Genomic DNA, 25,832 nt, shown 5'->3' with positions numbered 1-25,832 from the left:
GCAGTTGTCGGGATCAAACATGTGGCCTTTAAGGTACAGAACATTCTTTCTAACCACTAGGCCACTGCACAAAACCAGTGCCTATATATCACAAAAAGGAACATTCAGCTGTGCTTTTTATTCCAAAAGGATACCACCCAGAGACCCACCTGCATCAGGAGGCCCACCTGCGTCAGGAGGCCCACCTGCGCCAGGAGGCCCACCTGCGTCAGGAGGCTCACCTGCGTCAGGAGGCTCACCTGCATCAGGAGGACCACCTGCGTCAGGAGGCCCACCTGCTTCAGGAGGCTCACCTGCACCAGGAGGCCCACCTGCGTCAGGAGGCCTACCTGCAGCAGGAGGCTCACCTGCTACAGGAGGCCCACCTACGTCAGGAAGCCTACCTGCAACAGGAGGCTCACCTGCCCCAGGAGGCCCACCTGCGTCAGGACGCCCGGTCCCCTCAGCCCAAGGCGTCTCTGCGAGTATCAGAGAGGACATGGGAGTCTCGACGTATCAAAGAGGAGATGCAGGAGATTCTGTCTCCAACACCGCTGGAGCTGCACAAGGTCTGTCTGTCTTTTGTTTTTCTTCCAATGTAGTTGTTATGCCAATTCATTCCTTCTCTCTCTCTCTAGGTAACTGTAATGAAGGACACAGAGAGTGAGGAGTTTGGGTTCAGTGTGTCAGATGGCTTCATGGAGAAAGGAGTTTATGTAAACATGCTCAGAACAGATGGACCCGCCCACCGTGCTGGGCTCAGACCCTACGACCGCATCCTACAGGTGCGCACACACACACACACACACACACACACACACACACACACACACGCACGCACGCACGCACACACACACACGCATTCCTATATTAAAATTGCCTGATGTGAGACTTGCTCTGATCCGCACCAAACTTTGTACAAAATCTGTTCAGGGGTGTGGCATGACAATAAAGTCGCAACTAAATTGTACACAAAAGGGCACTAAAGTAGTGGTATGGTGACCATCAGCACAATATACAGTACCTGTAAATAGTAGATTTGACGGCCACGTGCCGACCTTCAAATCTAGTATTATTCAAATGGTTGAAAATGTGCTATACTGTACTGACAGGATGTTTGTTTCACTGGTTGTACGTTTGGATCATAACGATTCCGGTTGGTCCGTAGGGGTTACGGGGGGTTCCCAAAATGGACCCTTACAGGTCTGTAACTCTGAGAGTGTACACATGGAAACCAAATGGACCCTTAGAGGTCTGTAACTCTGAGAGTGTACACATGGAAACCAAATGGACCCTTACAGGTCTGTAACTCTGAGAGTATGCACATGGAAACCAATTGGGCCCTTAGAGGTCTGTAACTCTGAGAGTATGCACATGGAAACCAATTGGGCCCTTAGAGGTCTGTATTATTATACCCTTGCACTCTCAGAGTTACGTGAAGTCCACATAACCAGCTCTGACAGTGAGATAAAACCGGATCTGGAATCTGTTCCAAATGTGATGGAACCGAGATGTTCCAACTCTATTCATTCCAAATAAAACCCTCTGCAGTCTACTGACCAGTATCTCCCCCTATCTCTCTCTCTCCCCCCACCCAGGTGAATCATGTTCGTACCAGGGACTTTGACTGTTGTCTGGCGGTTCCTCTCATAACAGAGGCAGGAGACAGACTGGAGTTGGTAATCAGCCGAAACCCCCTTGTTTCGGAGGAGGACAATAATAACATTCTACAGCACACACTAGACCTGTAAAACACACACACACACACACACACACACACACACACACACACACACTCTACAAGGTCAAGGTTCAGGACTCACTTAATTTCCATTCATACACTGTCAAAAAAAGAAAGAAAAATAATACTGTATATCTGCATCTCCAGACCATAAGTACACTGTAAAAATATTCCGTAGCTGTCAGTTGGAAACCTTGTATGTCCAAAACGGTTACGTTTCAGGAAGTTGCATATCATTTAGTCACAATCTCTTGTTAATACTTTCATAATATTTAAGCAATTGCAAAAAATAGCAGAGCATTAATTTACAAAAAAAGCATGGACTGAAATATGGAGATACAAGGATTCTGCCTGAGAGCAACGGTACATCAGCATCTCCAGACCACATCTGCTGTGTAAAAGAAGAAAAAAAAATCAACAAGTCCTTCAATCTGCTGTGGTGTATTCAGTCGTAACCACTGAAACCCTGTATTCTTAGTAAAAAAATGACCTGAGTTACAACTGTACTTGGACCACCTACGCCAAATCTCTTTTCCAGAAATAGCTAATGTACAACAAGCTCAATGCCGTTGTGATCAGTATGTGCCACAGGCAGATGAACAACGTTTGTTGGGACCAGGGGGTCTTTTATTAATGCATCCTACATGGGTGCAATTGATTGGACGTCGGATGGAAGACGTAACGGAAACAAAAGAAAAGTGCACAGAAAGATGGATTTTCACCAGAGGCCCGAGGAGCGCCATTTACAGACTGGAGGAACGTTTTTGTTCATTTGGATGTTAGACTTCCGATGAAGAGGACCATGCCATGGACAGTGTGCAAACAGTGCTCTCTCACACACACACACACACACACACACACACAGAAAACAACACTCATCGGAAACAGGGACAGGTGCTGTGTGTGCACATGTTTGTGGCACTAGTGTGCAGTTTACATTTCTCTCTTCCATTTGCCATTTTCATTGCCCTAGTAATTCACAAGTCCAACTGAACTGAAAATAGCTGTCAGTAGGCCTACCCGAGATCTGTCCGAGTCCCGAGCCGGGACCATATTTTATCATGGTCACTCAGATTCTATTACCGCGGTGTGTTTATCATGATGTGAAATACCATGCATATGAAAAGAGCCGTACTAAGCGCTATATACGCCAAATGTACAAACTTTTCATAGCAGTTTATTCTGTATTTACCCTCTCGCTCTCGGAGTTACAAAACCTCTTACGCCACCAGGCACCCGCTCCTTCCAACATTCATTGAGTTTAGATTTCCACCCTCACCCTTTTGTCAGTAGGCAGGGATCTGTGACATAGTTGGACAGCAGGAGCACTTTTACTGATGTGTCTTTGGAGCCAAAGGTGTCTTTGTGAGGAAAACACTGTCTCACGACAGAAAGAGAGATTGATGTATACAATACAGTATATCGTATCTCTCACATGCGCAATGTGAACTTGTAGATCTGATATTGTCAGTGAAGAGATTTGGTGTACGGGGGTGTGTGTGTGTGTGTGTGTGTGTGTGTGTATTTTTAATCTTTTAAGAAAGCACACTGTTGAATACCATGTACTGTAAGTATTTATGTATGATGAACAAAAAAGACAAAAAAAAAACAAAGAACAAACAAAAACAACAGTTTATGTTCTTTTTTACACAACTGTTTCTCAATGTGCGACCTGGGGACCACCAAGGGACCCTTAGGGGGTCTGTTACGGGGGTGCATGTGTTTGGTCCGAGGTACCCAATAATGCCCAACCCTAAACCTAACCTCACAGGAAGCCACGGGTTACTTTTAACTTGTTAGTTGTAACCTGCCACGCATGTCGGGAGCCACCGGTGAGCTTTAACCGGCCGCATGGGTTAGTTGTAACCGGCAGCACATGTCGGGAGAGACGGTGTTGTTTAAAGGCCTATTCATAGTCTGGATTTTCGGTGGTAAGGTGACCACCGCTCCGGTGGTGAGCTGACCACCGGAGCTGAAATAACGTTGAGCGGTGGTGAGTAAAAACAGACAAGGGCTGGAGCGGTGGCAGTGGTTTGCTCTTCACCGCGGCTCGTGACGTCATGTTGTAGTTCAGTGGTCACCTAACCACCGAAAATCCAGACTATGTATGAGCCTTTACTAATGCCTGTATGTCTAACAAACGTATGCACCCCTTTTACAGACACCTAACGTTGAGAACCAGTGTCGTACATAAGAGGAAGTGGCCAAAAAGAGGTAATCTGCAAATAATAATAATAATGAAAAAGAATAGCCCTTGGCAGATTTGGTATGGTTGGATTTCCCTTCCCCTGAAGTTATGGGGCATACAAATCAGGGCACTGCAAAATATGGTGCGGGGGGGGGTGCATACTTAGTTTAGACTAGTCATTGGTTAGACATGGGATAAGGTTAGGTTTAGGTGTGCTGCCTCGTGGGAGGTTAGGCTTAGGGTGAGGGTTTGAGATAGGTTGTAGTTGTAGGACTAATGACTGGTCTAACCAATGACTAGTCTAAACCAAGTACTGTCTAAACTAAGGCATTTCTTGAATTTGCTTCCTTTGAAAATGCAGGTTCCACATATAGATTACGCAGTGATATTAGTCTGGCCATGCCAGGCTAGAAAAGAGGAACACCCCCTATGTAGTTCAAAGGTCACCCAGTCTAGAATTGCACCCTGATGACATAACTATAAATATGCTAATAAGACTTTGGATTGGGCCCATATTGATCATTTTCATAATACCGGTAACACGAACACTGTATGTGTTATGTAATTATTATATATTTTTATTTTTTTCTGAATGATATAAAGTTGTAGCCTATTCTATGTCATATCATATTATTTTTCTATGCTGATGGAAAGGATTCAACTCTCGAGATAGAAAGCACATTTAAGAACGATAAGCTAGAGAACTTTAGGTTAGGAACATAACTCCCAATCTTTGAAACATTTCATGAGCTGACTGCCATGTTGTTGATGAACGTCATTGTTGTCATTTCATTTTTATTTGTTGTCTTTTTTTATTACTAATGATACTTGTACTTCTCTTTTGGAGACAGATGAGGGGGGGGAAAGCGAAAAAATAAAAGCAAATGTCTAATTTTACATGTGATTTAATTTTGTGATTTAATGTTTAATCATTGGATTTATCTGCTCTGATGAGGAAACTCAGCCATAAAATCACATCATGAATGTACTTTAATTTAGTGAGGGCTGACGAGCTGCTTGTGTCCTCATTTAAAATATTTAGTTATTTTCCACTGGGCCTTGATAGCCTGGCTTTGCCAGACATAGCGTGGATTCATACCGCGGACAAAGCGTCTGTAAATCCATGTTATGTGTCTGGCAAAGCCAGTCTATTGAGCAGGGCGTTGGCTATGAGTTTATCATACACGTGGACCAACTTTTTCATAATAACTCAAGTCCATTAAGGGCAGAAGAACAACCTAGGTCTGTCACAGTTTTTACATGATCGCCTAATCGTAATTATTAGATATTTTTCTTAATCATTTCCACGTTGAAATACATTTTCAAATATTTTCATTAAATTAATTAATAATGTATTTATTTATGTATTAAGTATAAAGTTTATGAATATGTCAGTCAGTCATTTATTTATATACGTTATTCAAAATTCTCTCAAATTTACGGAGCCTAAAAAGACAATTATGTGTGACAGGCCTGACAATCAAAACCTCTGCAACCAGCGCTCTATTCAAGGAGCAGGACAAGAGACCAAGCAAAGTGGAATTATTATTTTCCTGAATGAGCCATGCATTTCACCTGCCCTCAAAATGAAATAAACACCATACTGTGCAAAAAAGTAGTACTACCAGGCAATGCTTGTTGGAGTAGACAATACTGAATACTGATGGTGGAATTGAAAAGCGTGGTCCTCTCTCTTATTTCCGACGGTGCATTATAGTCTGACAAGTGACAACGTGGCTTCGCGTGCGGTTAGGGTTAGTAATGGGGCAAGTCAGACCAATGCGCTGTCAGAATAATGGCGCTGACCCAAAGCAACATATCATGATATCAAATCCATTGACTAACAAAAACATTGTTTCCATACGCAAAACGAGAATCAACTTTGCTATACTTTATTTTATTTGGATGGGACAATGCACAATGAACACTAAAAATAGATGGCAACCTAAGACCATAATGGTGCACACTGCATAGACTCCTTCACACAATAAATACAGTACAAGTTTACTGTTATGAATGTGCAGTGGATCAATATTCTGCTGCTGTCATTGTGTCAGGTTATTTTCCGGCTACTACTAGTAGGGCAGTGTTATATAACCTCACAAAACTAAGTTCAGTAAAACTATGCCTAGCTATACCTAACCCTAAACTGTAAAACAAGCACGCCCTCAGCAACCATCGACTCCCAGGCTCTGCAAAAAAGCTCATCCCGGAGAAGGAAGGTCTGAGTGGAACTACAGGAAACATGGGGGCTGTAGTCCAGGAAGAGCTGACATTATGTACAGTAACCAAATCATGTGGGAAAATAAACACAGTCCATCATTTTTGAGCAGTGCCAAACAGCTCCAATTGACTGGCTGCGTATGTCTGTATGTCTGAGTACAAACAGTGGTGTCGTTGAGCAGCCTGCACCGCTCAGTTGAGACGGTGTGATTTTTATTATGTTCTCAACTTCATTTAAACCGGAAAATTGGTAACAAGGGGCCTTCCGGGGCCTACCAGAAGCCAGGGTGTTTCCTACTCTTCGGACACAGTTGGAGGCGTGCCATCCCAAGGTAACTTGAGCCACGAGAGGCGCTGCCGAGCAAGCTGAACTAAAGCGAGCGAGTCGCCGCGCCGATCGTGCAAAATGTGCTTGAGTCGGCTCGATAAGAACAGAATCGTAAATAATCGTCCACCCTACTCGGAACCTCCGACACAAGTTAGCAACTAAAGCTACGTTTTAGAAAGCCAAGTGGCCAACTAGTAGCTTTGTTGTCGTTTTTGACCGGAGGACCTCCCCCGCAAATGAGATACCTTGGCTCTCATCGCCCGCTAGTGTTGATTACCCAACACCAACAGCTGTCAATGGGTAGCCTAATCACAATATGTATATGACAGGGGCGTCAAAACGCTCCCTCGTTTTGATGAGGGGGCATGAACTTGAAGAAAACTCCTTTGTCGATTTCCCTGAATTTTCCCTTTCACTGTAACATATATACAGTATTGTTGATTAATCAGCTCCACCCCTGCATGAATCATCACATGTCAATACGTTGGTAACAAAACATTGCCACACACTGCAACTAAATGGTTGTCCCCTTTCTATGAGTCTTTAAGTGCATGTTTAGATTACTTTTATCACTACAGCCTTTTCCACAAATTGTACAAGTAAAGGGTTTTTCCCCTGTATGAGTCCTCATATGTTTGTCAAGATAATCTTTCCGACCAAATCTCCGTTCACAAACTATGCAAGTATGGGGCTTTTCCCCTGTATGAGTGAGCATGTGTCTTCTTAGATGACTATTGTCACGATATGCTCTGCCACAAACTTCACAAATAAAGGGCTTTTCCCCTGAATGTACCCTCATGTGCAATTTTAGATGACTTACGTGACGACAAGCTTTGCCACAAATGGCACACGTAAAGGGCTTTTCTCCTGTATGAATCATCATGTGTTTTTTTACATTGCCAAATTGACGAAATACTTTTCCACAAACATCACAACTAAAGGGCTTTTCCTCTGTATGAGTCTTCATGTGTTGTTTTAGTTCACTCTTTTTACTACAGTTTTTGCCACAAACTCTACAATTAAACCCTTCTCTTTCCACGTGTTGTGGCGTTTGTGACGTCAATGGGTTTAAAGCTGACTGACCTTCCCAGGTCTCCGCCCAATCCTCATCACTGTCTTGAGTGTCTTCAATGTCAGGTTCAGAATAGTATGAAGATAGGAGTTGGTCCGTTGAGGTGCTGGATAGAGGCTTTGTCTCTCCATTTTCATCATCATTTTCACTTTTCACTGCCAGTAACGTCAACGTTGACCGGTCAACCTCCTCTGGTCTTTGAAGTAGCTCTTCATATTCCTGTTTAATCTGTGGAGCCTTGTCTAGGGAAGAAAACATAACATGGGAGAGCAATATTAGACAACCCAGGTGTTTAATCTGTGGAGCCTTGTCTAGGGAAGAAAACATAACATGGGAGAGCAATATTAGACAACCCAGGTGTTTAATCTGTGGAGCCTTGTCTAGGGAAGAAAACGTAACATGGGAGAGCAACATTAGACAACCCAGGTGCTCACCACTGACACAAAAGTCAAAGTTAAAATAGTAAAATGTGCTCCTGGATCGGGATAAGACATCAAATAGGAGATCCGGGCCCTGATGAAGAGCGCTTGTGGCTGCTCCCTCTCTTTTTCTTTTTTTTTAACTCAGTGCTCAAATCTCCCATTTTTTATCATTAGATGTTTGAACTTTAAAATGATCCATGCTGAGTTTCATATATTTTATAGATGTGGTCATTGTTGGAACAACCAGTGTAAATAAATGCTCGATTTCCAAACCATAAATCTATCATCAATCAAAGCCATTTGTTATTGGCTACATCAGGGGTGCCCAGTGCCCACACTTTATTGACTTGAGAGCTACTTTAAAAATGAGCTCAACGAGATCTACCCACCAAAATAAAAAATAAAAATAAAAAAATGATCCCATTCCTGAAAATAGTTTAAGTAAAGTAAAGGGGGGACTTTGGAATAGCGTTACAAGACACATTATAACATACTTGGAAATAGAAGGGGAAATGGAATGGGTAGGTTTTTTTGTTTTGAATAACTTTGTAATGCTACTGATGTTTGTGCGCAACACTCTTGAAAACAAAGTATTGGATTGTTGGTTTCAGCTGACAGGCCCTTTTTGATGTCAATCAATCAAGTAACCTTAATTAACACAAACACTGCTCATGTCAATTAAAATCCAACTGTCAACTGCTCCTGGCGGAACGCTCCGTCAAATAAGCTTTATTATTGATATCAAACGGGATCGCTGTATTATTATTTTTTTGGTTGGCCTTTCCTTTTTCAGCGATCCTATAGACCGGTTTCACGCATGTGCACTGCAGTTCACCTCTTGTATACAGGCGGACTAAAAATCTGAATAACTTTAAAGGGGCATTCCACTCATTAATATACCTTAGAGCTGTGTGGAAATATTAAAAAAAGTCCCCCCCATTCTGCGTTTCCTAGAACTGGAGGTCTGAAAGAAATCATTATCATGGTGAATCACATCTTGATGACATCAAGATTTGATTAATTATTTTTGTGTGTGTCTCTGTTGTTTCCCCCCCAATGCATCCTACTGACTGACCTTGCCCGCAAGATTATTGCTGAGGAAATGATCACATTCTTCATCACGAGCACCATGGCAGATTTATTATATACCTATGCATAATAATTAATTATTACCCTATGAATATGTCTGCTAACACAGACCTCAATGTGCAGTAGACAGTGGAAACAAGTAAATGAAATAAAAGTAAATCATTACATACCTATCCTATACAACTTTACTACAGGTTGCAGTCTTCCCTCAAGCATTCCACGTGCCCGGTTCTTCTCTCGCTGTTCCTCTGACAAAATTGAATATCTTCTGGAGGTCATCTCTTTAGAAAGTGACCTTTCCATGTGGTTGTCTGTGGATGACACCAGAAAAGAGGGGGGAGGGGTGGATTTAGCATTCACCAACCTTACATTACCAAGATATATATAAAACTACAGGCTGTAGAATAAATGTTACAAGAAGTTAAACATTTGAATATTCACGAGTGGTTCAGGTTCTAAAGAACACCTCGTCTCAAGTGTAACTAAACCCAATTCTAAGTCTGCTAAGAATGACCCAAGGGTCATAGGGGTATTAAGGCCCTTTACCCTTAATTTAGGGTATTCATAGTCCAGTATTCGGTCAAGAGGTGGCCACCGAAAACTACATGACGTCCCGCTGCGGTGGTCACCGCTCCGGTGGTCACCGCTCCGTTTCCCTCTGTTTTTACTAACCACCCTTTCGGTGGTCACCTAATTTGAAAACTGGACTATGAATAGGCCTTTAGTCTCATTAGGCCACTTGTGTTATCCTCTGATTCAGTGTAGAGGGAGGTGACCATAGACTAGATCCAGCCCTCAACGGCAGTTCCAGTTTAATAATAATCTGCCCTAGGCACCTGTAACCTCACACAGAAGGTGGTCTCACAAGATGACAAACCATCTGTCTGAGAGACTGCAAACTACGACCCTCTCTTATCCACAGAAATATAAAGTGTAATTAAAAGCATAGCAAATCTGACTCCCCTGTTGTCATGTGTTCAGTTGAGGTGCTGGCTACAGGTTCTGCCTCTCTGTTTTCATCACCATCTTCATTGTCACTTTCCACTGTCATTAGTAATGTTAACCCATCAGCCTCCTCTAGTCTTTGACGTATCTCCTCCTGCTCTTCTTTATTGTGTGGAGCCTCTAGTTCCTCCTGGACCAGACTGGAGCTCCTCTCCTGTTGTTCAGGGGAAACCTCTTCACACACAGGGAGGTCCATGGAGTCTAGGCAAAAGATAAAATGAGCGAAAAGCATTGAATGTTTGAACTTTACATTAACTCCTTCATTTTCAAAATGGTTTGTCTTCCACTCACTCCGTTACCATTGCCTCATTCAAAAGTTTTGTTATTTCCAACACAGCAGCTCAGACAAAATGGTAAATGACAGCAGAGAGTCTTGTAAGCATAACATTTTAAACATCTACCACATTTCAAAGAAAAAGTGTCCATAGAAAGAAAAAGCTAGTCAATGAATCTGTAAACACCCAAATGAAAGGAGCAATTCCAGGAACCATGACACAACACAGTGAAAGTGCCATCAGAAAAGACATGGCGATGACAAAGGTGTGAGATGCCACCAGCCTCAACAACAACAGTTAATAATTACTAGTTTCAACATCCCTACTTTTTACAGATGCAAGCTTGCATAGTCTATAATCTAGGCCAGTGGTTCTCAATCTTTTTGGGGATTAAGGCACACCAAAGGTTAAGTCAGGATCTCAAGAAACACCACTGTAAGTATCAACATAATTGTTGCGAACGCAATGAGCACTAAATATGAGACCCTGCAGATCATGTCTGTCTGTCTGCGTGTGTGTCTGTCTGTCTGTCCCGCTGTTACACCACCCGCCCGCCACCAGAGGGCGCAGCTGTATCACACACACAAAATAAACATGCACGCAAAATTTAAATTAAAAAAGGTCTGTGTGTGTGTGTGTGTGTGTGTGTGTGTGTGTGTGTCAGACTGCCACAACAGCTGTGTTCGCTTCCCGCGTTAACGCATCTTACTGGTGTATAATACTTAGTCTCCATTAGGTCAGAAGGCTATGTTTTAACTGTCCGTCTGTTTGTTTCTTTGTATGAGCTGCCTACATACCGTTACCGTGGGTTACAAACGTTCATGAGGCATGAGGTCATATGTTGCGTACTAAGCTTGTTCACTGGGAATACACCTGACACTTATAAAAACGACCTCCGGGAGTCTCAATAAAGAAATAAATAATAATCTGCATCCATGATGCAGATGTTATAATCTACATCTGTCTATGGGACAAAATGTTTTTAGTTTATTTAGTTTTTCTATTATGGGGGGATCCGGTGTTCCCTGTAAAAGCCACACACCCAAGTCAAAGTCATGGAAGTGCCGGGGTAATCGTCTTGGTCTCCTCCCCCGTGCTGCTGCTGGGAGATCTGGAGAAATGGTTCTGGCTGGTTCTGGAGAACTCATTTTCACCTGAAGGCTGGACTCCATAGACCGGTCTGGAGTCTCTGGAATGAAGGAATAGAATAAGGATGTTTTTGTACTGTAGATGAAGGTTGAGTGTGTTACACAGATGTAAATACTAAGCATTTAAAGTATGAGGTATAAAGTACAGCAGCCTTGTGTTCATACAACAGAATGTTTGGGTATTGGGTAAGACTGACGTTATGTATCTTTCAGGGCGTTTCACTGCTTCGTCTCAACCATTACTCTATGGCTCATGGTCTCAGCCACCACATGTATTTTTTGACATTCCGTTTCTCTCCAAAGTTGAATGTTGCCACTACTGTTTTAGCAGCCATAAACTACACAGGTTCATCAGGTATCTTTGTAAAGTTAGTGTTAAAATCAGGTAAAAGAGTAACGTTTGAGCAGACTAACATCAGTCACTCTACCATTCAATGTAGTAGAAGACCTGCGAGTTTACACAGCAGATATGTCATCTCCACCTACAGGAAATACGTTTTCTGCAACCATGAGCACCGTTTCTGAATTTGTCTATATAGCTATATGTTGAACATGAGCGATAATCCCCTTTAAGTAAAACAATCTTAGTACTTCTTCTACCACAGCGAGAAGGTAATCCAATGAGAGCATGTATGAGAATATTTAACTATTCAGATCCTAGACTTTGATGAATTGAGCTGTACTGCTAAAGGACCCCAATGGAAACAATAAGTCATCTTGGATAAATCCTTTTAGCAGACCTTAGATTGTACTGTACTTCCCTGTGCTTGTCCATGCAAACTGTTAATAAAATATTCAATTAGGCTTCTCACCTACAGTACAGACCATTGTAGAATTCTGTACTAAATGTAATAGTTACTGTCTGAGACTATATTAACCAACTACAAAACTGTCACAACTGTTATATAATCGCCTAATCAATATGATGGCAAATGACAGCAACTCTTGCATATACTAATGCTACTAATGTAGCTTATTTTCAAATGAAAAATAATACAATTATATTAAAATAGAGGAAATAGCTCAATCTACAAGCTTATTTTGAGAACTTTGAGTTTTAAGTCGCTATTTGTCATTCATATTAAACAGAAATGCATTTTTTTTATTCATATGTTCAATCATTCAATGCAAAAACACAATTAAATCGTTATAACGATTATTTGCGTGACAATCAAACATGTCATGATCGTGACAGCCCTGGCACCATGTTTCAAATGGGAGTCCGTATCAACAAATGCGGGGTCCTTGACATGAAGTGTTTATGAACCACGGGCTTGCAGTTGCAATTCATTGAATACTTAACGTGTGTTTAAAAGAAACATGAACAAACCTGCAGTATGTAGCTGTCAATCACTTTGTTGTGTCTTAATGTGTGTTGCTCCGAGTCTCCGACTCCGAGTCCTGCAGTTTCCAGTTTGTGAGACGCTTGCTTTTCGTTCACCGTGTTTGTTTTTTTCCATGAAAAAAAAAACTACGCGAACCTAATTTCCGTTTCCGGGACAAAGCCAGTTCATTGGCCAAAAGGCGTCCGAGCGTGTGTGTGTGTGTGTGTGTGTGTGTGTGTGTGTGTGTGTGTGTGTGTGTGTGTGTGTGTGTGTGTGTGTGTGTGTGTGTGTGTGTGTGTGTGTGCGCGCGCGCGCGCGCGTGTGTGTGTGGTGTGTGTGTGCGCGCGTGTGTGGGAGGAAAACATTACTGTCTAACATAGGATATATAATATAATTACAATATTCACGATGCTTTATAGAAATAAAATAATCATAAGATATTGCATGAGTTAGTTATAAGGTGGACTATTCTACTGCATAAATCTACTACATTTATTGTTACTTTAATTACAGCACCCAACAGCAAATTATGAGAATTATATAAATATAAAAGGCATGTAATAAATATAGTAGGATTGTTATTTACCAAAAAGTACTGTTAGTCTGGGTTGAAACCTGTGATCTAACAATGTACAGCCTATAATAATGTACCTATTCTGCATACTGTCAATCAATCTCTATTTTATTTTAAATGAGATTGGAGGATAGAGATGCAGCAACTCCTCGTTTCAAGAAAATAATCAAAAAAGAACAAAACAATCATCCACTGCAATACTACATCATATCATTTTTCCATTTTTCATCTCGGTAATATATGACAGGGACCCCCATAGGAGATTTGTACAGCTCTAGCAGTGATTCTCAACTTGTTTAATTTCAAGGACCCCCCGTTTGACATGCATTAGTCTACGGACCCCCATTTGATGGCATTTCTATCTCCGAGACCACAATTTATATTGTAAAACGAAGGTTAATTTTACTCTGAGTGTACAAATGGAACCAAATCGACCCATTAACACAGAGTTACAGACCCATAAGGGTCCATTTGGTTCCAAAATAATTTATCGTGTCCCCAGACCCCCTTTGGGAACCACTGCTCTACTGTACCATACCCCTGCACCTCTCTCTCTTGTCCTTATCTTTGGTGGGAGGAATTCATTGTTATAGTCTGAAAGTTGGTGAAGCCCAAACCTTGCAGGTCTCTTTTTATTCTCCTTGTCAGAGCAGTATGGGTGTTCAGGACCACTTGTCTGCTTCCTTGAACGGCCAGGGGTTAAACGTCTCTTTGAACCAGATTTTTGGCTGAGCCTGCTAACGCTAAGCAGTAGGCTGGGCTGGAATCATGGCACCCCTGGATGCCTTGCTGCTCTGCGAATTGCCTTTGAAAGTTTGATCTGTTGGTTGCAGTGGTGAGGGATTTCCCAAAACTGTGCATTGCAGACAACACCTTTGCTGGATTATGGCTCAAACGTTTGAACTGCTTAGCCATTGCAACCAGCCCAGGGCCATGGTACTCATCTGACTGATATTTCTGCAGTTCATTAAACATATATTCAACCACTTCATGATCCATCTGCTTCTGCTCCATGGTGGTATCTGCCTGGTCTGTGCTGGGATCTGATTCTGTATGCAGATCGATGTTGGAGTCCAACTGCTCCATTTCTGTCAACATAAATTGATTGAATACTTTATTAGACAATATACTTTACATAGACATTATATACTTACTTATATTTATATACATACTTACAAAATACTTTATTAGACAAAAATATAAACAGCAACAGAGTACAGTCAAACTAAACTAAACTAAAGTAATTGTGGTGTTCCATTCGGGTAATTTGTAATCAATCCATAAACATGAAAAAAAAAAAAACACTAGAGGAAGGGAAGGGAATTTAGTTAGGTCATTCCACACTTGGGTGGCAATGCTGTAGAAGGTAGTAGAAGAAAGTAGTAGAATGTCGATCAGATGCCAATTTGATAAGATTTTGTCCCAGGATCCCCTATCTCATATTTGTTTTGCTTATGTTTTATTACAGAAAGTGTATGAAACTGTAACCAGAAGAGTGGGCATTTTTTACAGATAGCAACCCTAGCAATATATATAAAAAATGTAGACTGCTTATTGTACATTTCTGCTTGTGCTGGCATCTGTATTTCATTACGCATTTACGTTGTGCAACTCCAGCCCTCTTATCACTGTACTCAAAATTTGGCCTAACTAAGGGGAATTAGGAACACTTTTTCTGCTCAGAACTGCTCAGTTTGAAAGTTGTTACTGCAGACGTGACCAGTCACGAATGGGATCATTGCTTGTAAGTTTGAGCATTATATGTCTTTAAAAAAAATGATTGTCGATTAGGCTACATTTGTGTTTTTTTTTAGACATTGTAGCTTGCCTTCTTAGACTTACATGGTTACAAGCTTTGTGTATGACATTAGCTGTTCTTACATCAGACAGTTTTTAGCTGCTCTTCTGTTATGGGTTGTGCCTAGCTCTGATCCATAGCTGATCCATTGAATGAAAAGACTTTCAGTTGATTTCATGCTGGCCCACCTTTAAGTTCAAATAAAAAAACGATTGTAATCCCCTGTGCAAACCTGTGTCCATCAGTGGTTCTTGGTATCAGACCTAACGAAAGTTACAAGACCAACTTCGATGAGGCTGTATTGCTTTGTTTGAAAAATATAAGGTTTTCTTAAAGGTAAAACACACTGGCGACGCGATTTATTCGTGCGAATAATTCGCATTTTTTTTAAAACCAATTGAAGTCAATGCAAGCTTCCACATCAGTGGCGAATGCGCGAATATGCGAAAATGCGACCGTTTTAGGTCTTTATTTGTTCGCTCTGGTGTTGAATTTTGCAGAGATTCGCAGGCGAACTGCAACATACATATTTCGCATTTTCAGATCGCTTATTCGCATCGCGTCGCCAATTCGCCAGTGTGTAATGACCTTCATTTCCTGAAAAATGAGCATTTTGGAGAGCAGAGATATATATTTTTGATCCATACGCTTCCCCCTGCATGAATCATTAGGGACTTTAATTAAGCAACGACGGCTACGGGAGTCCGTTCCGGCAACCGAAATGGATCAGTGCTCGATACATAAACCGGCTTGCCCTTTCTACTACGGCAGGACCTACACTTACACGTAGTGTCTACAACGCCATGTCATAACCATGTTTATTGAAATTATAGCTGTCATACAGTACATTTACACCGATTGCTCTATCACCTCTTTTCTGCTGTGTAATGTGCTCTGAATGAAGAAATAACACTAATACCACATGTCATATTAACCATGTTTATTAAAACGGTTTTAGAATAACAGTTAGCTGACGTGCGACGGGGCGTTTAAAAAAAACATGGTGCATAGCCACCATACTTCCGCCTAGCGTCGCCGTCCTGAAAACAGTCGTTGATTAAAGTCCCTATTATGTCAATATGTTGGTAACAAAACATTTGTCACACACTGCTACTAAACGGTTGTCCCCTTACTATGAGTCCTTAGGTGCAGGTTTAGATTACATCTTACAGTACAGCCTTTTCCACAAATTAAACAAGTATAGGGTTTTTCCCCTGTATGGATCCTCATATGAATGTTAAGATTTGTTTTGCGAGCAAATCTACGATCACAAACTTTACAAGTATGGGGCTTTTCCCCTGTATGAGTCATCATGTGATATCTTAGACGAATTTTGTTACTATATGCTCTGCCACAAACTTCACAAGTATGGGGCTTTTCCCCTGTATGTACCATCATGTGCGTTTTTAGATGAGTTGCGGTACGCAAACCTTTGCCACAAATTGCACACATAAAGGGCATTTCTCCAGTATGAATCATCATGTGTCTTTTTACATCACTAGATGTACTAAATCCTTTGCCACAAAAGTCACAAGTAAAGGGTTTTTCCTTTGTATGAGGCCTCATGTGTTGTTTTAGATTATTTTTACTATATCTTTTGCCACAAACTGTACAATAAAACTCTAGTTCTTCTACATATTGTGTCTTTTGTGATGTCAGTTGAGTGTTTTCAGTGCCAGGTTCTGCCAGTAACGTCAACTTCGACTCATCAACCTCCTCTGGTCTTTGAAGTAGACCCTCTTGTTCCCCTTTATTCTGTGGAGCCACGTCTGGGGAAGAAAAGATAACATGGGAGAAAACAACATTAGATGTTTGAACGCAGAGAACGAAACAAGCAGGTGCGGTGCTAACCACAGAAAAAGGTGCTCCTAGCCCTGATGAAGAGGACCGCTTGTGGTCAAAACATGCTGGTTAAATAAAGGCTGCTCCCCCCTTTTAACTCTTAACTTTATAAGTGACAGAATCTCTCTTTTTAATCATTAGATGTTTGAACTTTAAAATGCTCCAGTGTTTCCTATATTTTATAGATGTGGTCGTTGCCATGGATGCACCTGGGACGTATCCTCAGTGATGTATCCCAAGGTCATCGAGGTTTCGGGTCTCTCGAACATCATACCCCTCACTCAGGTGACCTAGCCGGGGTGATCAAGTCCCGATATACGTCCCAGTATATACCCTCAATCAGTCCCATTAGGGAAAAACCAGGGCCACACAATCCGTTGTTACCAGAACTACTCTGTCAGGACTGGGAGTACCAGATTCTGGCCCGTGGAAGGAATAGGCTCTGTGGGTTGACTCCTGTCAGGCCCCTCCTACGTCTCACTAGGTCCACTTCTGCTCTCACCAGGCCCAGGACCTGTGCATTGCACCAGACTCCCAGCACCAAACACTTCATTCAGGAGTGGTGGATTATAATGGCCCTCCTAAAAGCCTTAACAAGTGTTTTTTGGGCTTCCTCCTCACGGAGGACACAAGCTGGGGCGCTAACCGATACTGCTCACCCGGGTGCCGTCGGGAAGCACCCTATGATCCGACGGACCATTGCTCCGAAGGAGCAATGGTCCGAGGTGCGCTGGGGGTCGGGAGAGGGTGGGTGGTTAGGTTTAGGTGTCTGCCCCGGGGGAGGTTAGGGTGAGGGTTTGAGGTAGGTTGTCGATCGGACCACGAGTGAGGGGAGGACGGAGAAGGAGATCAGCCGGAGAATCGGAGCGGCAGGGGCGGTATTACATTCACTGTACCACACTATTGTGACGTAAAGAGAGTTGTGCCAGAAGGCAAAGCTCTCTGTTTACCGAGCAATCTTCGTTCCTACTCTCATCTATGGTCATGAAGTGTGGGTCATGACCGAAAGAATAAGGTTGCGAATACAAGCGGCCGAAATGAGTTAACACTCCGTTGATATAAATGATTTTATGGATTAAATAACCCCGGGCAATCGGAGTACTTTTACAGACGGACCGGAAGTTATACTGGAAGTGGCTGGAGCAGCTAAATGTAGCCAAAACAACGGGAGGCATGATTAAATCTAACGCGACTAGCGACTGGACAGTGGGAGGCTGTCTAACATAGGATCTTTTCTTAGAATTGGACGGGATGATTTAGATCACGAGTTAACAGTTTAAGATTTTAACTAATAGAAAGGACGCTGAACTTCGTCCTGGGCGATTGGGGTGTTAAGACAGACCTCAATGTGCAGTAGTCAGTGGAAACAAATAAAACAGAATAAAATAAACATCACATACCTATCTTACACATTATATATCCTATTACCACAGATGGCAATCCACAACGCCGGTCCATCTCTCGCTGTTCCCCTGACAACGTTGCATATCTTCTGGAGGCCATCTCTTTAGATACTGTAGACCTTTCCATGTGGTTGTCTGTGGATAACACCAGAAGGGGGGGAGACTTAGCATTCACCAACCTTACATACCAGGATGTATAAAGTTACAGCATGCAGAATGAAGGACAGAAAGTTGAACGTTCAAATATTCACGAGCGGGTCAGGTGCAAACGAGTCTTTCCTACACTTGTCCATGATGTCATGGACACTGGGCTCACTTCCTTCCTGGACTACAATTCCCATAATGCTTTGGTCCACTGCTCCTCCTTGTGGATAGGGGGATGAAGTCCAGGAAATAAGTGAGCCCAGTGTCCATGACATCATGGAGCCCATGGACACTTTGAAATACTGATATATCTAAAAAAAAAAAACACATATTACCCACATAAAAACCCACAGGAAAGTGTTTCTTGTCTCCCAAACATCATTCAAATAAGATCTGGTTGCAAAAGGGGTGAAGTGGCCCTTTAACACACAAGATGCATTCAGGGAAAAGGAACGTGAAGCCAGAGATAACTGGGCCGGTGGTCTCAATACTAAGGGGGTGGTGAAGTAGTCAAATCTGTCACTGTTGTTCTGGTAAGTGTGAACTGGGAGGGGGAAACAAGTTTCCATTAGTTGGAGTAAAAGAAAAAGAAAGAAAATCCAAAACCTGTTTCTGTTGTAGCTTTCGATGAAAGATTACTGGTTAATTGACTGGCTAATTTAGTGCAGGGGGGGGGACGCACACACACCATAGGGATCCAGCCATCATTGGCAGTTTCACTTTAATAATAATAATCACAACCATTGGACTGAGAGATGGCAAATTACAGCTTCAAGTTAGGCCTGCTATCCACAGAAAATTAAGTAATGTAGCAAAGCTGACTGACCTTCAGAACAGTGTGATGAGAGGAGCTGGTCAGCACTAGTTGGTTGTGATGTTCCACAGTCCTCTATATGAGGTTGTGTTGGCATGTGTTCAGTTGAGGTGCTGGCTACAGGCTCTGCCTCTCTGTTTTCATCACCATCGTCACTTTCCACTGCCATTAGTAATGTTAACCCATCAGCCTCCTCTAGTCTTTGACGTAGGTCCTTCTGTTCTTGTTTATTGTGTGGACACTCTGGTTTCTCTCGGGCCAGACCGGAGCTCGTCTCCTGTTGTTCAGGGGAAACCTCTTCACACACAGGGAGGTCCAGGGAGTCTAGGCAAAAGATAAAATGAGAGAAAAGCATTGAATGTTTGAACTTTACATTTCCTGTTCCTCATTCCAAGTTGTTTGTCATCCACTCCGTTACCATTGACTCATTCAAAAGTTTCGTTATTTTCAACACAGCAGCTTGGCCAAAACGGTAAATGACAGCAGAAAGGGGGTCTTGTAAGCAAGTGTGGATAGAGAAAAAAAGCTGGTCAATGAATCCGTAAACACCCAATGAAAGGATAAATTCCAGGAACTCAACCATGACAGCACAGTGAAGTGCCATCAGAAAAGACATGGCGATGACAAAAGTGTGGGATATCAGGAGCCTGAACAATGCATTATTTTTAATGCATTCATTACAAAAAAGAATCACCCCAAGTTAACTAATGAGTACATTTCAGTGCAGCTATTTAGACAAGCTATTTTGTCTGTACCTGTGGAGTCATGTGGACATATGTTTTTATTCATAAATACAATGGCAATACTTCGTACACGGCGGGACAACCCCTATTTCAACTATGGCCATTTGAAAATCTACAAGCTCACAACACATCACATTGTGACATTGCAAGCTTGTAGATCTGCCATGTTCAAAGAGTTTTCTAAATTAGTTATAAGTTGAGAATTAACAACTGATGTATGGTGGTGGCCACTAGATGGAGGTATCTCACCACAGAATGGACACTGATCGGTAAAGGGAGTACCTGTGTGCTGATGGAATTGTTTGGAAGTAAAGAAGTAAAGTAAGAACTCATCTTATTTACTAGCTTCCACAGTATATTAAGTAGTACACTTTAACTGAGTTTGACATCAATAAGGGGTTTCATAATTTAAGTAATGTCCCCTCATTTACTGTGGTTACACATGGCATGCAATTAATATAACAATAGCACTGACATGATTATGTGTATTAATCATGAATAACAGCGCTATTTGAAAATAGCCAATGTCAACACATCACATTGTGCAAGCTTGTAGATCTGCTATGGTCAAAGATTTTGGTAAATTAGCTATAAACTAGAACTGCACTCTGTCGAGTCTACAGTACTTGCACGCTCTGCTTGCGTAAATGCCTACTTGTGTGCAACAAGCAAGTAGGCACTCGACAGAGTGCAGTTCTAGTTAGTACAAGCAATTGATTTGCTCACCCTTAAGACACTGTACGTTACAGGTGGCCAACCACAGGGGATGTGGTTCTGACCTCACTGTAGCCTCTGGTTCCACCATTGCTGCCGCTGTGCGAGCTTTACGTCTCCCTGCCCTCTCGCTGGGAGGCTCCAACTCTGTGTGCCCCAGATGTAATGACGGTGCCCAGTCAGGGTCTGATTCGGCCATGTCATCTGCTTTTTTACCTGAAAAGAACAGAATTTTGTTGCTTTAGTTGTGTAACCAAAATAAAATAAGTCATCTTCACATTAACCTTTGATTTAATTTGATTAAGTAAACGGGACCTCGTGTGAACCATGCTACATGTGCAAACAGCAACATTAAAAACATTGCTGAGCATAGTTACATCATGTGTAGCATTGCCAAAATAAAAAAGACATATAATACTAAGTACTGATTGTTATTATTGAACTCATTCAGTGCCACCTGGTGGACACCAATTTTGGCCCTAGTTGCCACCGAAGCCCATTATAAATTTAAAAAAGAAAATCAAATTCCATTGTGCATTGTCATCACCTGCACACCAGATTAGAGGAATTTTCAAAATATGTAATAAATAAATAAAAGGCGTCCAAAGGACAGGTGGCACTGAGACAGAATTATTGAATCATTATTCATTCTAGAATCATTGAGTAAGTAAACGGGAGATGGCTGAGATGTCTCTCGTCAGAGACGTTTAGTTCTTATAATTGTCACGGGGGCATCTCTGCATTATTATTATTCATTCAGGAATCATTGTCTTGAGTAAGTAAACAGGACCTGAGATGTCTCTCGTGAACCACAGTACATGTGCATACAACAACAACCACCACCACACAGAGCAGTTATCTAGCATTAGTATCAAATGTGGTACTTACCCGTATGAAAATGTAGTGAACACACATACATGTGTCTGGCAATGTTGTAGAAGGCTATGTCCTTTCGTCTTACAGCTGACACCCAAGCCATTCGACGTCGCTTTGATATATCCGACATCTGATCCCCGTGCGTCTGCCTCCAGGTTGGAAAGGAGAAGAATTTCACTCCAACGTCTGAACACTTGTTATAGCATCCGACAACGCAGCACCGTCGACCCATAGCTAAATTAGAGCGACAGAGAAACAAGTCAAAGATAGTAGAGATGGAAGACAGCTGCGTACTGCAGTGATAAGGCTCAGTCTGGATTTACGGTGGTGGGGTGACCACCGAACTACACCATGACGTCACGAGCCGCGGTGATCAGCAAACCACCGCCACCGCTCCAGCCCTTCTCTGTTTTTACTCACCACCGCTCAGCGTTATTTCAGCTCCGGTGGTCAGCTCACCACCGGAGCGGTGGTCACCTCATCACCGAAAATCCAGACTATGAATAGGCCTATAGTTGACACAGACAAGTCAACTTACAAACTGCAGACCGCAGTACTTGTCAAACTCGTAGGCTGGAAAATGGTGCCAAAAGGGGGCGGAGTTAACCCTGAATCTTGATTAACACGTCACTATGCCTGTCCCTTATGGCCTATTCATACTCCAGTTTTAGGTGATAAGGTTACTTATTCCGGCTACTTCCAGATAGTGAGTTGGGGGAATTTAATAGCTGTTTACCAATATTTTTTTAAATAACCTGCTTTGAGGAATGCTTTGACTTTTCAAATGTAACAATCCTCTGATATTCTTTCAAGCACTCTTTCAGAAGGCATGACACATGTTGTCGTTAAGCTCAGAGAGGCCATTGTCAGCATGAGCTATGCAAAAGTGACAGGGAAATGATCAGAACTGACTGGAGGACAAACGACAATAAAAAAAAGTCACGATCGTGCATTGCAGTTGCAATTGAATAATTTGTATGTAAGTTAGTTACAACCATCTTTGTTTACAACCATCTTTGTTGGTTGTAAAGTGTCTTGAGACAACTTGTTGTGACACTACTTTAAAACAATTTAATTTAATTGAAGTTAGTGTTAACTGTTGAATGTAATGCAAAGAAGCATGAACAAACCTGCAATGTGTAGATTTCAATCTCTTTGTTGTGTCTTTAATGTGTGTTGCTCCTGCAGTTTCCAGTTTGTGAGACGCTTTTTCCACCGTGTTTGTTTTGTTTTTCTGCCCACCGCCGAGCAAGAAAGAACTACACACGCACCTAACTTTCGATTCCGGGTCAAAGCCAAGCCAGTTCATTGGTTAAAACGATCCAGGCTCAGTTGTCTTTCGCCCCCTGATGGAGGGGTGTGTAACCATAGAGTATATATGAATGTATGTATAATAACTCTATGTGTGTAACAGAGAGAGAGAGAGAGAGAGAGAGAGAGAGAGAGAGAGAGAGAGAGAGAGAGTCCATGAGCTGTTGCGAGTTAATTACGAAATGGGTGGGCAAATTCTTGTTTGAATTTTAGACTAGCTGTACTACTTCACATTTTTGTATGATAAACCATTGCAGACTAGCAGCTTAGTCGTAGTTATCATGCATTGAATATGTGGACCCCATATTGTCGCATGCAAATTGTGACAACAAATGATCAACTTTTGAACGCACTTTGTGCAGAGACCAATGAAACCACTTTTCTGCATAATTCAAATATGGGGAATTGATTGGAATGGTTATTTTACTTCCACGTGCTTAAATGGCCTTTTAATGCAGTATTTTGTACACACATCTATAGGAATTTAAATAAGGCTCGTAAATATCCCCATTTTAAAGTGTGTCTGAGAACCAATATGTTCCTATATGGCTATAGAAAATGGCTCACCATTTTAATCTTTAATAGGAGTGGTAACATGTGTTTGTAAGTTTTTTAACTCTAGAGATACAATCTAGAGTCACTTCACACTCTCTACTGTTCATTAGTATTGCCATATTTCCATTATTGTTCTGAGGTTTGGGGAAATAACTATACAAATTCAGTTCAGTCGCTAGTCATTCTACAAAAAAGAGCAATAAGAACCATTCACAAGGTCAGCTATCTGGAACATACAAATTATAATTTTTTACAGTCAAAACTGCTCAAATTCACTGACATAGTATAGCTTATCAAACAGCAATAATAATGTACAAGGCTAGGAACCATAATTTACCAGCAAATATTCAGAATTTGTTTCAGGATAGGGAGGGGGGTTATAATTGGTGGGCAAACTATACCCTATATTAAATTGTTTATAGGATCAATACAAGTAAATTAATACATGATAACCCTTCCACAGTAGTAGCTTTTTCATATTTTCTATTATTTTGCATATTCTCCTACATAATGCCTCATTTGCATATTTAAAAATGTAAAATTTGTAATACAATAAATCATTGTCTTCGTGTAAGTACTCAATTGGAGAAGTTTCATGGTGATAACAATCTAATTGAGAAAAAGAGGTTGCGCATTAGCAATGGCTTGGAGTGCCAAACCCAAATCAAGAAATAGGAATTTAAAAAATTCCAAAAAGGTAGCACATCCAAAAATTAAACAAGCGGGGGACAAAGTACTCACTTTTCCATTTCTTTATTGGCTCACACCAAAAAGGAACACTTATTATGCTCTGATGAAGGCTGCATAACCACAACCGTGGGTCTGACCGACTCGACACCGGGCACTGCACATACATTGTCAGGACCTCTTTATAAACAACTTTGCTGAGAAACTGGCACTTCTTGTTTGTCTCTTCATCTCGAGCAAGAATATGCAGCCTGCTTTGATTTGCCAATCCGGCCGCCACATAGAACTGGCCATGGCTGAAGAAGTCTCTCGTGCAGAAGACCCCAACATGGTGTAGTGTAGTGTCTGGCCCTGAGACTTATTGACAGTCATGCTGAAGCAGGGTCTCGCTGGAAACTGTCGGCGGGGATGGATAAATGATGTCGGTTGGGTACAGGGTGATGCTGAGTGTGCCTCCTGCATTGACACCAACCACAGATTTTGCAGCTCTGCATCTCGTGCTTTGTCTGACTCATGTATTGAAAATAACAAAATGTGTGATAAATATGAAAAATCTGCTACTGTGGAAGGGTCATCATATATTAATTTACATACATTGACCTTATAAACAATTTAATATATGGTTTTGCCCACTCATTTCGTAATGCAAACTCTCATGGACTGAGTGTGTGTGTGTGTGTGTGTGTGTGTGTGTGTGTGTGTGTGTGTGTTAAGGCTGTACCCTAGCCCTTATTTTAGGACTCGAACTTGGGCAGGAATTTGAGTGAACATTCGGACCAATCATGACAAACACAATTTTTCGGGCCAAACAAAGAATTAGAAAGTAGATAAAACGGCAGGTTACAACACGTTGTGTTCTTTGTAATTATTTGGTCCAAAATATTGTGTGCGTTGTCATGATTTGTCACGACAGGAGTTGGCTTCGTATACGACGCTTAAAGGTCTTTAAATAAATAAGTTTTGAAATGCCTATGGAGAAAGATTTCCTGGGCCACTCGTCTTTCTGAAAGGGGGAGGGACTGCGACGCTCTATTGTGCAAAAGGATGCCTGTTTAACAGATTAAATGTAATCAGCATAGGGCGCAGCAGGGAATCGAACCCCATCCCAGTAAACCAGGAGCTCCATGCCTGTGCCAAAGTGCTTTGTTTGCGACGCAACGCAAAAACCTACCCTTGTAGGAGCCCTACCCTACCAGCCCTACCCTACCAGCAGCAAAGAATACAAAAACAGATACTTACCCAGTTACCGTGAACCATCACGTTCTTCTGCAGATGACAGGCAGTGTCCACAAGTTAGGTGAAATGACAGAACCGGCCGAAATTGTGGCAGTCGACGCGAAAGACGCAACGCAAACGAGTGCAACAGCAGGCAGCCCGACACGACGCAACCGCAGGAAGCCGGAACGCAAACGCAAACGAGAGCAACACCATCAGTAGGCTACCCTGCAGAACCACACCAGCGACAGCAAAGGACAATAAACAAGATTTGTACTCACTGTGCAGCAAGCAGCTCTTCCCAGCAGCAGCTATAGCGTACAGTTCCTACCTCAATGTCTTGTGCAGGGAGGGGGGGCAT

The 25,832-nt window shown here is 42.0% G+C and overlaps 2 protein-coding genes and 1 long non-coding RNA gene across 4 annotated transcripts in view; 1 reads left to right on the top strand and 2 right to left on the bottom strand.

The window, feature by feature from the left end:
• Positions 1–1,730, top strand: part of grip2b (glutamate receptor interacting protein 2b) — a gene marked incomplete at both ends in the record, with an annotated part of 156,853 nt that extends 155,123 nt beyond the window's left edge. Inside the window, 3 exons of the mRNA XM_080787516.1 lie at positions 285–548; positions 618–764; positions 1,578–1,730. Of these exons, the coding sequence (XP_080643642.1) occupies positions 285–548; positions 618–764; positions 1,578–1,730 (564 nt within the window). The remainder of the gene's footprint in view (positions 1–284; positions 549–617; positions 765–1,577) is intronic.
• A 1,546-nt stretch (positions 1,731–3,276) lies between these two features.
• LOC308332120 lies at positions 3,277–12,952 on the bottom strand. The gene is made up of 4 exons (XR_013965671.1): positions 12,801–12,952; positions 11,365–11,511; positions 9,213–10,248; positions 3,277–7,773 (listed from the first exon to the last, which is right to left on the bottom strand). It is a non-coding gene; the product is annotated as an uncharacterized lncRNA (long non-coding RNA).
• Positions 12,953–13,652: 700 nt separating this feature from the next.
• LOC308332009 (uncharacterized protein) lies at positions 13,653–22,962 on the bottom strand. Of its 2 annotated transcripts, XM_080787595.1 has the most exons (7): positions 22,834–22,962; positions 21,716–21,937; positions 20,840–21,043; positions 19,383–19,694; positions 18,410–18,547; positions 16,803–16,936; positions 13,653–14,457 (listed from the first exon to the last, which is right to left on the bottom strand). In XM_080787595.1, exons 2-7 carry the CDS (start codon positions 21,933–21,935, stop codon positions 14,260–14,262), a joined length of 1,206 nt encoding a protein of 401 aa, XP_080643721.1. In that variant the 5' UTR covers positions 21,936–21,937; positions 22,834–22,962; the 3' UTR covers positions 13,653–14,259. The 2 variants fall into 2 exon arrangements, with proteins under 2 accessions (XP_080643721.1, XP_080643720.1); XM_080787594.1 differs by lacking the exon at positions 13,653–14,457 and having other exon boundaries at positions 16,009–16,936.
• Positions 22,963–25,832: the final 2,870 nt, after the last annotated feature.

This window comes from Protomyctophum bolini (assembly GCF_963924005.1).
Source record: "Protomyctophum bolini genome assembly, chromosome: 2".
NCBI classification, from domain to species: Eukaryota; Metazoa; Chordata; class Actinopteri; order Myctophiformes; family Myctophidae; genus Protomyctophum; species Protomyctophum bolini.
The sequence above is the reverse complement of the archived record's forward strand: the minus strand, read 5'-3'. Positions and strand labels throughout refer to the sequence as shown.